Source organism: Mustelus asterias, chromosome 6, assembly GCF_964213995.1.
Source record: "Mustelus asterias chromosome 6, sMusAst1.hap1.1, whole genome shotgun sequence".
In the NCBI taxonomy this organism is placed as follows: Eukaryota; Metazoa; Chordata; class Chondrichthyes; order Carcharhiniformes; family Triakidae; genus Mustelus; species Mustelus asterias.
The window spans coordinates 111,649,844-111,664,499 of record NC_135806.1 but is presented as its reverse complement, the minus strand read 5'-3'; the positions used below and the strand labels follow the sequence as shown (position 1 = coordinate 111,664,499).

Here is a 14,656-nt window from a genome sequence, read left to right as displayed (position 1 = left end):
AAAGTTATACATCTACCAGAAGATGTAGAAATAAGAATGGCACATTGACTGAAGGATAGGAAGAAATTTACTACAATTTTTATGCTGTTTATGCAATTAAAACTGTTTAACAATGCTTGGGAGAATAATGGAATGCTCAATGGGATGATACAACAATGGATGGTTTTAGAACTGATTAATTAACTGACTACTGCAAACAATGTGCATGTACAAGATGGGTTTGAAATGTACCAGAACTAGTTTTTCAAAAACTGTTGGAAATTTAAAGAAAAACTCAAATACTTTTTGTGTGTGAAAAATATATCCTAAACGCTCACCCATTTTCCGCAGTGCGGCAAAACAGTTGTTGGCAGTACTACAATTTGCTTAAAGAGGCAATATACGCCAAGAACATAGAAAAAATACAACACAAACAGGCCCTTCAGCCCACAAGTTGCGCCGGTCATGCCCCTACCTACCTAGGCTTATATATAGGCTTACCTATAACCCTCAATCCTATTAAGTCCCATGTACTCATCCAGAAGTCTCTTAAAAGACCCTATCGAGTTTGCCTCCACCACCACTGACGGCAGCCGATTCCACTCATCAACCACCCTCTGAGTGAAAAACTTACCTCTGACAACTCCTCTGTACCTACTCCCCAGCACCTTAAACCTGTGTCCTCTCGTAGCGGCCATTTCAGCCCTGGGAAAAAGCCTCCGAGAATCCACCCGATCGATATCTCTCAACATCTTGTACACCTCTATCAGGTCACCTCTCATCCTTCGTCTCTCCAAGGAGAAAAGACCGAGCTCCCTCAACCTATCCTCATAAGGCATGCCAACCAATCCAGGCAATATCCTTGTAAATCTTCTCTGCACCCTTTCAATCATTTCCACATCCCTCCTGTAATGAGGCGACCAGAACTGAGCACAGTACTCCAAGTGGGGGTCTGACGAGGGTCTTATAAAGCTGCATCATTATCTCCTGACTCCTAAATTCAATCCCTCGATTGATGAAGGCCAGCACACCATACGCCTTCTTAACCACCTCCTCTACCTGCGAGACCTCACCTGTACAAGAGGGAGGGGTCACAACTAAGTTGGAAGGGCACAAATATCCTGTCTGGGAGCTTTGCTAGTGCAGTTCGGGGGGGTTTAAACTAGTATGGCAGGGGGGTGGGGATCAAAATATTAGGTCTATAAGTGTGGTGGCTGGGGACGAGCTTGGGGCTGGGACAAGGCTGGCAAAGAAGAAGAGCACTCTGGGGGAGGACGACCTCACTGAGCCTGGGGGTCTGGAGTGCTTATACTTCAATGCAAGGAGCGTAGCAGGTAAAACAGACGAACTTGGGGCCTTAATGCGCATGAGGAATTTGGATGTGGTTGCGGTGACAGAGACTTGGTTGAAAGAGGGACAGGACTGGCAGCTGAATATTCCAGGGTACAAGTGTTTTAGGCGAGACAGAGGAGGGGCCAAAAGAGGTGGGGGAGTAGCGGTATTGGTTGGAGAGCATATTACAGCGGTGCAGAGGGAGGACAATTCGGAGGAGTCGTGTAGCGAGTCACTCTGGGTGGAGCTTAGAAACAGGAAAGGCGCAGTCACTATGTTGGGGGTGTACTACAGGCCCCCCAACAGCCCAAGGGAAGTGGAAGAATGGATATGTCAGGAGATACTGGATAGGTGCAGGAAATATAGGGTTGTTGTAGTGGGAGACTTCAATTTCCCTGGTATAGACTGGAAATCGCTGAGGGCAGGGACTCTGGATGGGGAGGAATTTGTAAAATGTGTACAGGAGGGTTCGTTGGAACAATATGTGGACAGCCCAACTAGAGAGGGGGCGATACTGGACCTGGGACTGGGGAATGAGCCCGGTCAGGTCTTCAAAGTTTTGGTTGGGGAACATGTGGCAAATAGTGACCACAATTCTGTTAGCTTTAGGATAGTGATGGAAAAGGATGAGTGGTGGCCCAAGGGTAAGGTGTTGGATTGGGGGAAGGCTAACTTTAGTGGGATCAGGCAGAAATTGGCAGCTCTTGATTGGGAGAGGCTGTTTGAGGGTAAATCCACATCTGGTATGTGGCAGTCTTTTAAGGAACGGTTGTTAGGGCTACAGGACAAGCATGTGCCTGTAAAAAAGAAGGATAGGAAGGGTAGGATTAGAGAACCGTGGATAACCAGGGAAATTGAGGGACTGGTCAAAAGGAAAAGAGAGGCGTATGTTAGGTCCAAGCAGCTAAAAACGGAGGGAGCTCTGGAGGAGTACAATGAAAGTAGGAAAATACTCAAACGGGGAATTAGAAGAGCAAAAAGGGGTCACGAAATGTTCTTGGCAGACAGGATTAAGGAGAATCCCAAGGCATTTTATTCATACGTTAGGAACAAAAGGGTTGTTAGGGAAAAAATCGGACCTCTCAGGGACAAAAGTGGGGACTTATGCTTGGAGCCCAAAGAAGTAGGGGAGATCCTAAATGAATGCTTTGCGTCGGTATTCACAAAGGAGAGGGATGTGTTGACTGGGAGTGTCTCGGAGAGGAGTGTTGAACCGTTGGAGAAAATCTCCATTACAAAGGAGGAAGTGTTAGGTTTGTTAGAGAATATAAAGACTGACAAATCCCCAGGGCCTGATGGAATCTATCCAAGGCTGCTCAGGGAGACGAGAGGTGAAATCGTTGGGCCTCTGACGCAAATCTTTGTCTCGTCACTGGACACAGGTGAGGTCCCAGAGGATTGGAGGATAGCCAATGTGGTCCCGTTATTTAAGAAGGGTAGGAAGGATAACCCGGGTAATTATAGGCCGGTGAGCTTGACGTCTGTGGTGGGGAAGTTGTTGGAGAGGATTCTTAGAGATAGGATGTATGCGCATTTAGAAAGGAATAAACTCATTAACGATAGTCAACATGGTTTTGTGAGAGGGAGGTCATGCCTCACTAACCTGGTGGTGTTTTTTGAAGAAGTGACCAAAATGGTTGACGAAGGAAGGGCCGTGGATGTTGTCTATATGGACTTTAGTAAAGCGTTTGACAAAGTCCCTCATGGTAGGCTAGTGAAAAAGGTTGGATCCCATGGGATAAAGGGGGAGGTGGCTAGATGGGTGGAGAACTGACTTGGTCATAGAAGACAGAGGGTGGTAGTGGAAGGGTCTTTTTCCGGCTGGAGGCCTGTGACTAGTGGTGTACCGCAGGGCTCTGTATTGGGACCTCTGCTGTTTGTGATTTATATAAATGATCTGGAAGAAGGAGTAACTGGGGTGATCAGTAAGTTTGCGGACGACACAAAACTGGCAGGACTTGCAGATAGTGAGGAACATTGTCAGAGGCTACAGAAGGATATAGATAGGCTGGAAATTTGGGCAAGGAAATGGCAGATGGAGTTCAATCCTGATAAATGCGAAGTGATGCATTTTGGTGGGAATAATGTAGGGAGGAGCTACACGATAAATGGAAGAACCATAAAGGGTGTAGAGACGCAGAGGGACCTGGGTGTGCAAGTCCACAGATCCTTGAAGGTGACGTCACAGGTGGAGAAGGTGGTGAAGAAGGCATATGGCATGCTTGCCTTTATAGGACGGGGCATAGAGTATAAGAGTTGGGGTCTGATGTTGTAGATGTATAGAACATTGGTTCGGCCGCATTTGGAATACTGCGTCCAGTTCTGGTCGCCACACTACCAGAAGGACGTGGAGGCTTTGGAGAGAGTACAGAGGAGGTTTACCAGGATGTTGCCTGGTATGGAGGGACTTGGTTATGAGGAGAGATTGGGGAAACTGGGGTTGTTCTCCTTGGAAAGACGGAGGATGAGGGGAGACTTAATAGAGGTGTATAAAATTATGAAAGGCATAGATAGGGTGAACGGTGGGAAGCTTTTCCCCGGGTCGGTGGTGACGTTCACGAGGGGTCATAGGTTCAAGGTGAAGGGGGGGAGGTTTAACACAGATATCAGAAGGACATATTTCACACAGAGGGTCGTGGGGGCCTGGAATGTGTTGCCGGGCAAGGTGGTGGAGGCGGACACACTGGGAACGTTTAAGACTTATCTAGACAGCTATATGAACGGAGTGGGAATGGAGGGATACAAAAGAGTGGTCTAGTTTGGACCAGGGAGCGGCGCGGGCTAATTGTTCCTTGTTTCTCGTTTCAAGGCTTCATTCTATGATCATCTTGCTGGTGCCAGTACAGAGCGAGACTGCGGATAGTTGGGAACCTGTCTCGGGGGCAGGGAATTCATATGGTGTTCGTGGAAGTGGAAATGACTAGGGTTGGGAAGCATTTTCCGATCGGGGCCATTGTGATCTCCTGGACTCGTTTCGATCGCCTCAGGGGGTCGGAGAGGAATTTCCCAGATTTTCTTTCCCCATATTGGCCCTGGGGTTTTTCACTCTGGGTTTTCGCCTCTCCCTGGAGATCACATGGTCTGGAATGGGGGGGTGGGGGTGAGTTAATAGGTTGTAATGAACAAAGCATCGTAGCTGTGAGGGACAGCTCGGTGGATATGTTATTGGTATGTAGATAGGCTGGAAAATTGGGCGGGGATCCTGCATTCAGGATTCAATCCTGGACCGGGGAGCGGCGCGGGCTTGGAGGGCCGAAGGGCCTGTTCCTGTGCTGTGTTGTTCTTTGTTCTTTGTTCTTTGAGACCGATTTAAGAGTCCTATGGACCCGGATCCCAAGGTCCTTCTGATCCTCTACACTGCTAAGAGAAATTGATAAATTCTTGATTTCTCGAGGAATTAAGGGCTATGGGGAGAGAGCGGGTAAATGGAGTTGAAATCAACCATGATTGAATGGTGGAGTGGACTCGATGGGCCGAATGGCCTTACTTCCGCTCCTATGTCTTATGGTCTTATGGTCTTATGGTCTTACCCTTGATATTATACTCCTTCATACCACTTGACCTGCCAAAATGGACCACTACACATTTATCTGGGTTGAAGTCCATCTGCCACTTCTCCGCCCAGTCTTGCATCCTATCTATGCCACGCTGCAGCTTCTGACATCCCTCCAACCTATCCACAACACCACCAATCTTCGTGTCATCGGCAAACTTACCAACCCATCCCTCCACTTCCTCATCCAGGTCATTTATGAAAATGACAAACAGCAAGGGTCCCAGAACAGATCCCTGAGGCACTCCACTGGTGACCGACCTCCATTCCGAAAAAGACCCATCTACAACCACTCTCTGCACATTCTGCAGACAAGCCAGTCCTGAATCCACAAGGCAACAGCCCCTTGGATCCCATGCTCTCTCACTTTCTCGAGAAGTCTTGCATGGGGTACCTTATCGAATGCCTTGCTGAAGTCCATGTAAACCGCATCTACCGCTTTTCCTTCGTCAATGTGTTTAGTCACATTTTCAAAGAACTCCACCAGGCTCGTAAGGCACGATTTGCCTTTGACAAAGCCACGCTGACTACTTTTGAGCATACCAAACTTCTCTAAATGTTCATAAATCATGTCCCTCAGGATCTTCTCCATCAACTTACCAACCACTGAGGTAAGACTCACCGGTCGGTAATTTCCTGGGCTATCCCTATTCCCTTACATGAATATAGGAACCACCTCCGCAATCCTCCAATCCTCCGGAACCTCTCCCGTTTCCATCGACGATGCAAAGATCATCGCCAGAGGCTCTGCAATCTCTTCCCTCGCCTCCCACAGTAACCTGGGGTACATCCCATCCGGTCCCGGCGACTTATCTATCTTGATGCCATTCAAAATTTCCAACACATCCTCTTTCTTACATTCTCAATCTTTTCAGTTCGCCTCAATCCTGTAGTACAACCACCCAGGTCTTTTTCCACCGTGAATACCGAGGTAAAATATTCATTAAGCACCTCTGGCTATTTCTTTCGGTTCTGTACATACTTTCTCACCTTCACATTTTATAGGCCCTATTCCTTCACATCTCATCCTTTTACTCTTCACATATTTATAGAACGCCTTAGGGTTCTCCTTAATCTTACCTGCCAAGGCCTTCTCGTGACCCCTTCTGGCTCTCCTAATTTCTTTCTTAAGTCCCTTCCTGTCAGCCGTATACTCATCGAGATCCCTATCATCGCCTAGCTCTCTGAACCTTTTGTACGCTTTCCTTTTCTTTCTCACTAGGTTCAGCGCAGCTTTTGTGCACCATCGTTCCCGTAACCTACCAACACCTCCCTGTCTCATCGGAACGTTGTCATGCAGAACTCCAGACAAACATTCCTTAAAAATCTGCCACCTTACTTCAGTACTTTTCCTCGAGAATGCCTCCTTCCAATTTACGCCTCTAATCTCCTGCCTGATGGCTTCATATTTCCCCTTACTCCAGATAAACACGCCTAGATTAGAGAGTGAGTGATAAAGAGTCCCCACTGTGGGGCACCAGATCGCCTAGCCTCATATGGGCTCCAGCACGGTTCACTGGACAGTTCTTCCTTGCAGGAGCCCTGCTTGATCTTCCTCACAGTTGTGTTCACAGTTCGAACAAGACTTCTTCACCGCACAGGACCTTCAACCGATGCTATACACTAGATACATCGATGACATTTTCTTCCTTTGGACTCATGGTGAGCAATCACTGAAACAACTATATGATGACATCAACAAGTTCCATCCCACCATCAGACTCACCATGGACTACTCTCCGGAATCGGTTGCATTCTTGGACACACGCATCTCCATTAAGGACGGTCACCTCAGCACCTCACTGTACCGCAAGCCCACGGATAACCTCATGATGCTCCACTTCTCCAGCTTCCACCCGAAACACGTAAAAGAAGCTATCCCCTACGGACAAGCCCTCCGAATACACAGGATCTGCTCGGATGAGGAGGATCACAACAGACACCTCCAGACGCTGAAAGATGCCCTCATAAGAACAGGATATGGCACTCGACTCATTGATCAACAGTTCCGACACGCCACAGCGAAAAACCGCACCGACCTCCTCAGAAGACAAACACGGGACACGGTGGACAGAGTACCCTTCGTCGTCCAGTACTTCCCAGGAGCGGAGAAGCTACGGCATCTCCTCCGGAGCCTTCAACATGTCATTGATGAAGACGAACATCTCGCCAAGGCCATCCCCACACCCCCACTTCTTGCCTTCAAACAACCACGCAACCTCAAACAGACCATTGTCCGCAGCAAACTACCCAGCCTTCAGGAGAACAGTGACCACGACACCACACAACCCTGCCACAGCAACCTCTGCAAGACGTGCCGGATCATCGACACGGATGCCATCATCTCACGTGAGAACACCATCTACCAGGTACACAGTACCTACTCTTGCAACTCGGCCAACGTTGTCTACCTGATACGCTGCAAGAAAGGATGTCCCGAGGCATGGTACATTGGGGAAACCATGCAGACGCTACGACAACGGATGAATGAACACCGCTCGACAATCACCAGGCAAGACTGTTCTCTTCCTGTGGGGGAGCACTTCAGCAGTCACGGGCATTCAGCCTTGGATCTTCAGGTAAGCGTTCTCCAAGGCGGCCTTCACGACACATGACAGCGCAGAGTCGCTGAGCAGAAACTGATAGCCAAGTTCCGCACACATGAGGACGGCCTAAACCGGGATGTTGGATTTATGCCACATTATCAGTAACCCCCAAAGCTTACCTCCTGGACTTGCAGAATTTCACAAGCTGTTCTGTCTGGCGACAATACACATCTCTTTAACCTGTGTTGAATGCTCCCTCCACCCACATTGTCTGTGCATTTAAGACCTGGCTGGCTGTAGAGATTTGCATTCTAATCAGTATTCTGTAATTTGATTTCTGTGTCTGTGCCCTGTTTGAGAACAGATATCCACTCCATCTGACGAAGGAGCTCTGCTCCGAAAGCTTATGGTATTTGCTACCAAATAAACCTGTTGGACTTTAACCTGGTGTTGTGAGACTTCTTACTGATCTTCCTCACCCCAGACCAGGAAAACTGTTATCAATTGTAGTTCATGTTCCCTCTAACTTTGCTTTGCTGTACGTAGCCTGTTTGGTGCACTGCTTAGCCCTTTTAACATTATTGTGTGGCCGCATGCATCTCAAATGGAACGTTGAAGCCTGTTTGATGCACTGCATGGTACATTCCTGATTGCTGCATGGCCACATATCCCCAGGAGGGAACATTGATTGTAGTAACCTGACTGTCAGTCACCACAGGCTGGGGAGAGAACCTGGATTATTCCTTGTCAGCCTGGAGCAGCAGTACAAGGAGATTGCATTTGCCCACTCTCCCAACTGGGAGGATACAAAAAAAGTGACTGCATTACAGTTATAGATTTCACTTGATTCTCCTGAGTCAGAAAAAATATTCTTTGAGGTTTGTAGTCAAGAAGGCATACGGAATGTTTGCCTTCATCGGCCGGGGCATTGAGTTTAAAAATTGGCAAGTCATGTTGCAGCTTTATAGAACCTTAGTTCGGCCGCACTTGGAATATAGTGTTCAATTCTGGTCGCCACACTACCAGAAGGATGTGGAGGCCTTGGAGAGGGTACAGAAAAGATTTACCAGGATGTTGCCTGGTATGGAGGGCATTAGCTATGAGGAGAGGTTGGAGAAACTTGGTTTGTTCTCACTGGAACGACGGAGGTTGAGGGGCGACCTGATAGAAGTCTACAAGATTATGAGAGGCATGGACAGAGTGGAAAGTCAGAAGCTTTTCTCAGGGTGGAAGAGGCAATTACTAGGGGGCATAGGTTTAAGATGCTAGGGACAAGTTTTAAAGGAGATGTACGAGGCAAGTTTTTTACACAGAGAGTGGTGGGTGCCTGGAACTCGCTGCCGGGGGGAGGTAGTGGAAGCGGATACGAGAGTGAGTTTTAAGGAGCATCTGGACAAATACATGAATAGGATGGGAATAGAGGGATATGGTCCCCGGAAGGGTAGGGGGTTTTAGTTCAGTCGGGCAGCATGGTCAGTGCAGGCTTGGAGGGCCGAAGGGCCTGTTCCTGTGCTGTAATTTTCTCTGTTCTTTGACTCATGAGAAAGCATTTTGAAATGTTGCTATTAAACTATACATCCTGCTTCACCTGTGTGGATATTCATAATAATCACACTGTTGGCCAGGACTTTATTTACCATTTGATACAAGCAATTGAGAATCATACAATGATAAAGAAGTTTGTCACAGTGAAGCTGTGTTTAATGGTTTAAATCTATAGGAAGACTTACCCAAACGACAAGGTTGCCCAAACTGTAATCAGCATAATGGTGTTTTTCTTGACGGGATAGTCAAAGCATCGCATGAATGTCATCCAAATCTGAGAAAACAGACAATGCATACCATAATCTACCTAATTATACTCTAGGCTCCTAACATTAGAGGCAGAAGGTGCAAGAGGAACTGATAGAAAAGGGGATGAATCCACCAGTTCATCCACAGGAAACCTGATCCAGTGCCAAGGCAGCATGGAGTTAGGTGGCAAGTATATGGGGATATGTCGCAGATCAACAACGCTCTCATCCTCATGCCTGACAGAAGACTCCTGAAACAAATCCTCTACTCAGAGCTTTGACATGGCAAGCGAGCCCCAGGAAGGTAAAGGAAACTCTTCAAGGTCACCCACAAAATGTCCTTGAAAAAGTGCCACATCCCCACTGACACCTGGAAATCCCTGACCCAAAACCACCTGAACTGGAGGATAAACATCCGAGAAGGAGCTGAACACGCTGAGAGCAAGCTGAAGGAAAGCATCGACAGAAGAATGAGCGCCATGGCAACCCATTCCTCCAACCACCGTCTGCCCCACCTGTGACAGAGACTGTCAGTCGCACATTGGATTCCTCAGTCACCTGGGAACCTGGGGATAGGACCTGGATGGGATTGTGGTTGGTGCAGACTCGATGGGCTGAACTGTCTTCTTCTGTACTGTCGGATTCTATGATTCTAACTCATTTTTAGTGTGGAAGCAAGTCGCCCTCAACTCCGAGGGAGCACCTGAAAAGATGTGGCCGTAATGTTTGTCTGAATAGGGGGAGATGAGACTTGATTGGAATTGGGTTTGGGGCCCATTGATATTAATTGAGTGGGCCACCATTATCCATCATGCCTCCATCGAAAAGTCACCAATTTGAACAAATATGAACATCAGGCTGCTTGCTATGCTGCAAGCCCGGAGGAAAGACCTCAGAGTGGGAACTGGGCATTGAGGAGATGGGATATTTGGGAGTCAGGTAAATATTTCTGGTCCTCCTCCTGGCCACAAGGCAACTCCTTTAATTTCTTTTAAACCTGTCTGTTGGTGGAAGTTGCCAGAATCCTTACCAGAGCAGTGTAAGCTCCTATTCCACTCTGCAATGTTAAATTTAGCAGAAGGAGCCCAAAGCAGGTATTAAAAATGGCTACGTGCGTAAGAAGTCAAATGCCTCTTTTAAGCAGCTGCCAGAAATGCCTGAAAAACCACCTGACCTCTTTCAGGTGTGGTTGGACATGGGGCATTTTACAACCATAAAGTGGGCAAACTGAGGTTGAGCATCTATTCTTGTGTTTTAACCAGTTCAGGCAAAACCTGAAGTCCCAAAATCTTGATTAGTGGCGGATTAAAGTCTCTGACTAAAACCTAAATTTCCACAACACAAAATGGCAGAACAAAATATATATATTAAAAATAGCAGTTTTCTTTCAGAATCAACGAATATTATACCCTATGACAAGAATCCTAGCATGTGTTTTTTTAGCATGGCCCATGAGGAGCTGGGGCCAAACTATACATCCCATTGATTGGCTGGGCCACATTTTCCCCAAGCCCTGGCACTCTCCCTCTGCCGGTGGCATTCCTTACAAAATTAGTTAAAAATGCCAAAATATAACAAATATTTTTAAAACCAGGCCTCAAGTTACCAGCAGAGACACTCAATCCCCGATGGATAATGTCATGGTTTGTTCCTCCCCACCCCAAGCCCACTTCCTGTGATAAACACAGGTCATTATTACCACAGTGAGATTTCACTAAAATTAGCCACATCTGACCACACAATAGGAAAATAAAAATATAAGGACACTGTTATGCCGAAGATAATAAGCTCTGATTGCCAAATCTATAATTAAAATAAGAAATTAAGTAGTTTACATAAGATAAATAAATGAAATATCACCAGTGGATTTTCTGTTAGTGACAAGTGAGTGGAGTATCTGACAATGAAACTTTGAATATATCATTAAAGCGAATCCCCTGTGGCATTGGTCTCAAGTCAAAATTAGGAACATGTGTTTCCCTCTCCTTGTAACTAGGTGTCTCTGCTTGTCTCTGCTTGTCTTTCAGATTCCATCTGTCTTAGTTTGTCTTATTTGGTCTCTCTCCCTCTGATGTTAAGCTTCTTATATCCCACTGGTGAAGACCAAAAGTCAATCTTTGTTGAGTTTAACATTTATTCACAAAGTGAGACATTGTACAACCCACAAGGGGGCAGTTTTCAGGTTTGAGACTGGCAGCCTTATACCCATTCATGAATATGCGCGGTACACGGCAAGCAGTGATCTGATAGAGACATCCATTAGTCCACAGGGTAGCTTTGATGCACCTTATTTCGTAATCAAGCTTGCATGGTGAGCAGATGGCTTGGGCCAATAAGGTCAATCTTGCAGCATGTGGAGCTCGAGGAATTGTAAAACATATATTGACCAGTGAAGGTAGGCTTGTGGTGGACAGCAGTAGACAACCCAGGAGCGGATTTCTCAACCAGCATGTTGAGGAACGGGAGTTCATTAAACTGCACCCTTTCAAAGGAGAAATTGAGCAGGGAATGGAACTCATTAAAGCGTGTAAGTAAATTCTTACAGCTGCAGATTTAAATATAGCAAATGTGTCATCTTTGTATCAGAAATGTGTAAGGGTTGGTTAGAAAATGGTGGTCCTAGCAGGAACCCATGGTAACACCCTCTATTTGGGCATCATTAAAGCTGAGTTCAGCTGTGTGAGTTGCCAAGTTTAGAAGTTCAATGAATACAGATTTATAACATGGTGGTGGGTCTAGATCACCATGATATAGTGACGTGGCAAACTTGTATATAGTTTTCTTGAGTGACAAATTAATGAAAAGGCTGACACTGTTGAATAGGCGCATAGACATGGCACTGCTGTTGATATGTAGGTTACAGGCATTGCACCCCTTTTGAATAAACTAAAGCACGGGAGGCAATAGTTCCCTGGTGCATTCACCATGGCGATGTCTTGATGAACCAGAGCTGACTGCCAACCAATCAGTATAATTTATTGTTCCCTTTAAAATTTGGTATTCTTGCACCAGTCCTGATGATTACAACATGAAAAGCTTCAACAACATGTGTCTTTTTTCAGCAAAAGCTCAGGAATTCATCATTTCAACTTACTGTCTGAACAGAACCGCTGGCTTTGACATTTCATTATGAGATTAGTCTACATTAAATATGAGTTCCACAAATCAGTGGTGAAATATTCTTTTCTGGTATTTTGGTATCATGTATCACTGAGGAGAAAGATATATTTCCAAATTGAATCAGAGTTGTTTACTTACACCATGCAGTTCAGTCTTGATTCGAACAAGCCACCTCATATACCAAGTGCCCGTGTCTGTCTGTATCTCTATCAGTTCATCGATCAGTTTGGGAGTCTTGATTCTATTGACCTGTGAAGATAAGAGTTGGTAAATAAAACACGATTCGCTCGACTATTATGTCGTTTCTGTTAAATACATTTTCAAGCTACCTTCCCTTGTTTATCAGAAGGTAAATGTGTCGCTGATAATCAAACTTACTTTGAGTAGCTCCATTCAGATCAGTAATTCCAGCTCTTCAACCTGATCGGCATACTAAACTTTTCACCCACCTAATTTGTTCCACCAATGATCCCGAGTAATTTTAGGTGGCACAGTGGTTAGCACTGCTGCCTCACAACTCCAGAGACCCGGGTTCAATTCCGGCCTTGGGTGACCGTCTGTGCGGAATTTGCACATTCTCCCCGTGCATGGGTTTCCTCCGGGTGCTCCAGCTTCCTCCCCCAATCCAAAGGTGTGTCAGTTAGATGGATTAGCCCTGGGAAATACATGGGGCTGCAGGGAGAGGGCCTGGGTAAGATATTCTGTCGGAGAGTCAGTGCAGACTCGATAGGCTGAATGACCTCCTCTGCACTCTAGGGGTCCTATGAAATAATGGCCCAGAATTTCCTGGGGTGGGGCATCTCATATCATGCCTCTCGCATTAGAAATTTCTCTTCACTGCTCAAATTGAATTTATTGGGCTGGATTTTTGTTCCAGATTCCCAATCCTGATGCCGGGTTGAATTCCAGGTTGGAAACCTGAGGTGCCGGTGCCAGGAAGCAGAAAGCGATTTTGGTGGAGGCAGTAAATCAGGTGACATCCCAAGTTGCCTCATCCATTGAAGGGTGGCGGGTGGTCTCCTCGAGCTGGAAGGCCGAATGGAGCTGCCTCCCAACTGGAAAATACTCGAAGGCTTCTAACAGGTGCCCTCAGTGAACGAGTTCATTGGACTAATTGTCTACTCAGCACTGGCGACGAGTAGCTGTAAACCCCCGCTCCTCTGGTCCTGCCTCATCGAAAACTCAACCCTTTATGTGCCACATAATGATCATTAAACAGAGGCCAATGAAACATCTTAGACCATGTTGAATGATAGCACTGGCTATCTTGCCTCCTTAAACAATCATAGAATAGAATCCCTACAGTGCGGAAGGTGGCCATTCAGCCCATCGAGTCTGCCCTGACCACAATCCCATCCAGGCCCTATTCCCGTAACCCCACATATTTGCCCTGCTAATCCCCCTGACACTAGAGTCAATTTAGCATGGCCAATCCACCCAACCCGCATATCTTTGGACTGTGGGAGGAAACCGGAGCACCCAGAGGAAACTCATGCAGACACGGGGAGAATGTGCAAACTCCACACAGACAGTGACCCAAGGCTGGAATTGAACCCGGGTCTCTGGTGCTGTGAGGCAGCAGTGCTAACCACGGTGCCACTGTGCCGCCCTCTGTGCCACCATGCTGCCCTATGAGTCTTAAGGATACAGAAAGAGTGAACAAAATCAGATGACATGGGGGGAATCTGCCATCACCCTAGTTTTCAGCAGGGGGAATGACGGCGGGGGCAGAGAATTGAGGGGAAGTCCCAAAACGTGCTTTCATGCCGGTGGGATTTCCCTGCTCAATGGTCCTTGCCCCCCTCCGCCAGTGATGTAATGGGGTTTTCATCATCCATTGACAGGTCTCTGCATTGTATCACTCCCCACAGAGGAAATGCACTCCACTCCCCCCGGCTGGCACGACGTCAGGTCAGTAGGGTTTACAACAGGTTTTTTTTAAAAATGGGGAACTGGTGAATAAATCTGCCACGGGCACAGAGGTAAGTACAGGCTCCAGGGGAGAGAGAGTCATGCCCACAAACCAAGGGAAAGAAAGATTTGATAAAGGGAGAAAAAATGAGAATGGGAAAGTCAGAGAGCAATTTAATTAAAAGTCTGAAAGGTATTACAAGACCCTAACTGAAAGGCTCCTTATACGATTAAGTATTGGTCCTGACTGTGGAATTTAATTTGTTTTAACAATGCAAGTGCAGCATTTCTTGAATCTCCCTGGGAGATCGATGGTGACCTCCTGCTATCATCAGGCCACTCCATCCAGCCCAGTCCATCACTCAAACCAGCCTCCCATCCATTGACTCTGTCTACACTTCCCACTGCCTCGGGAAAGCAGC

The 14,656-nt window shown here is 46.7% G+C and overlaps 1 protein-coding gene across 4 annotated transcripts in view; it reads right to left on the bottom strand.

Moving 5' to 3' along the window:
• Nucleotides 1–14,656, bottom strand: part of sv2ca (synaptic vesicle glycoprotein 2Ca) — a 148,361-nt gene that overhangs the window by 24,385 nt on the left and 109,320 nt on the right. For 2 of the 4 annotated variants that reach the window (XM_078215437.1, XM_078215439.1), the window contains exons 6-7: nt 12,473–12,572; nt 9,141–9,240 (exon numbers count right to left, since the gene is read on the bottom strand). In XM_078215437.1, the coding sequence (XP_078071563.1) occupies nt 9,141–9,240; nt 12,473–12,572 (200 nt within the window). Of the gene's footprint in view, nt 1–9,140; nt 9,244–12,461; nt 12,573–14,656 lie in introns of all 4 variants that reach the window. The other 2 variants (XM_078215436.1, XM_078215438.1) reach the window with 2 other exon arrangements.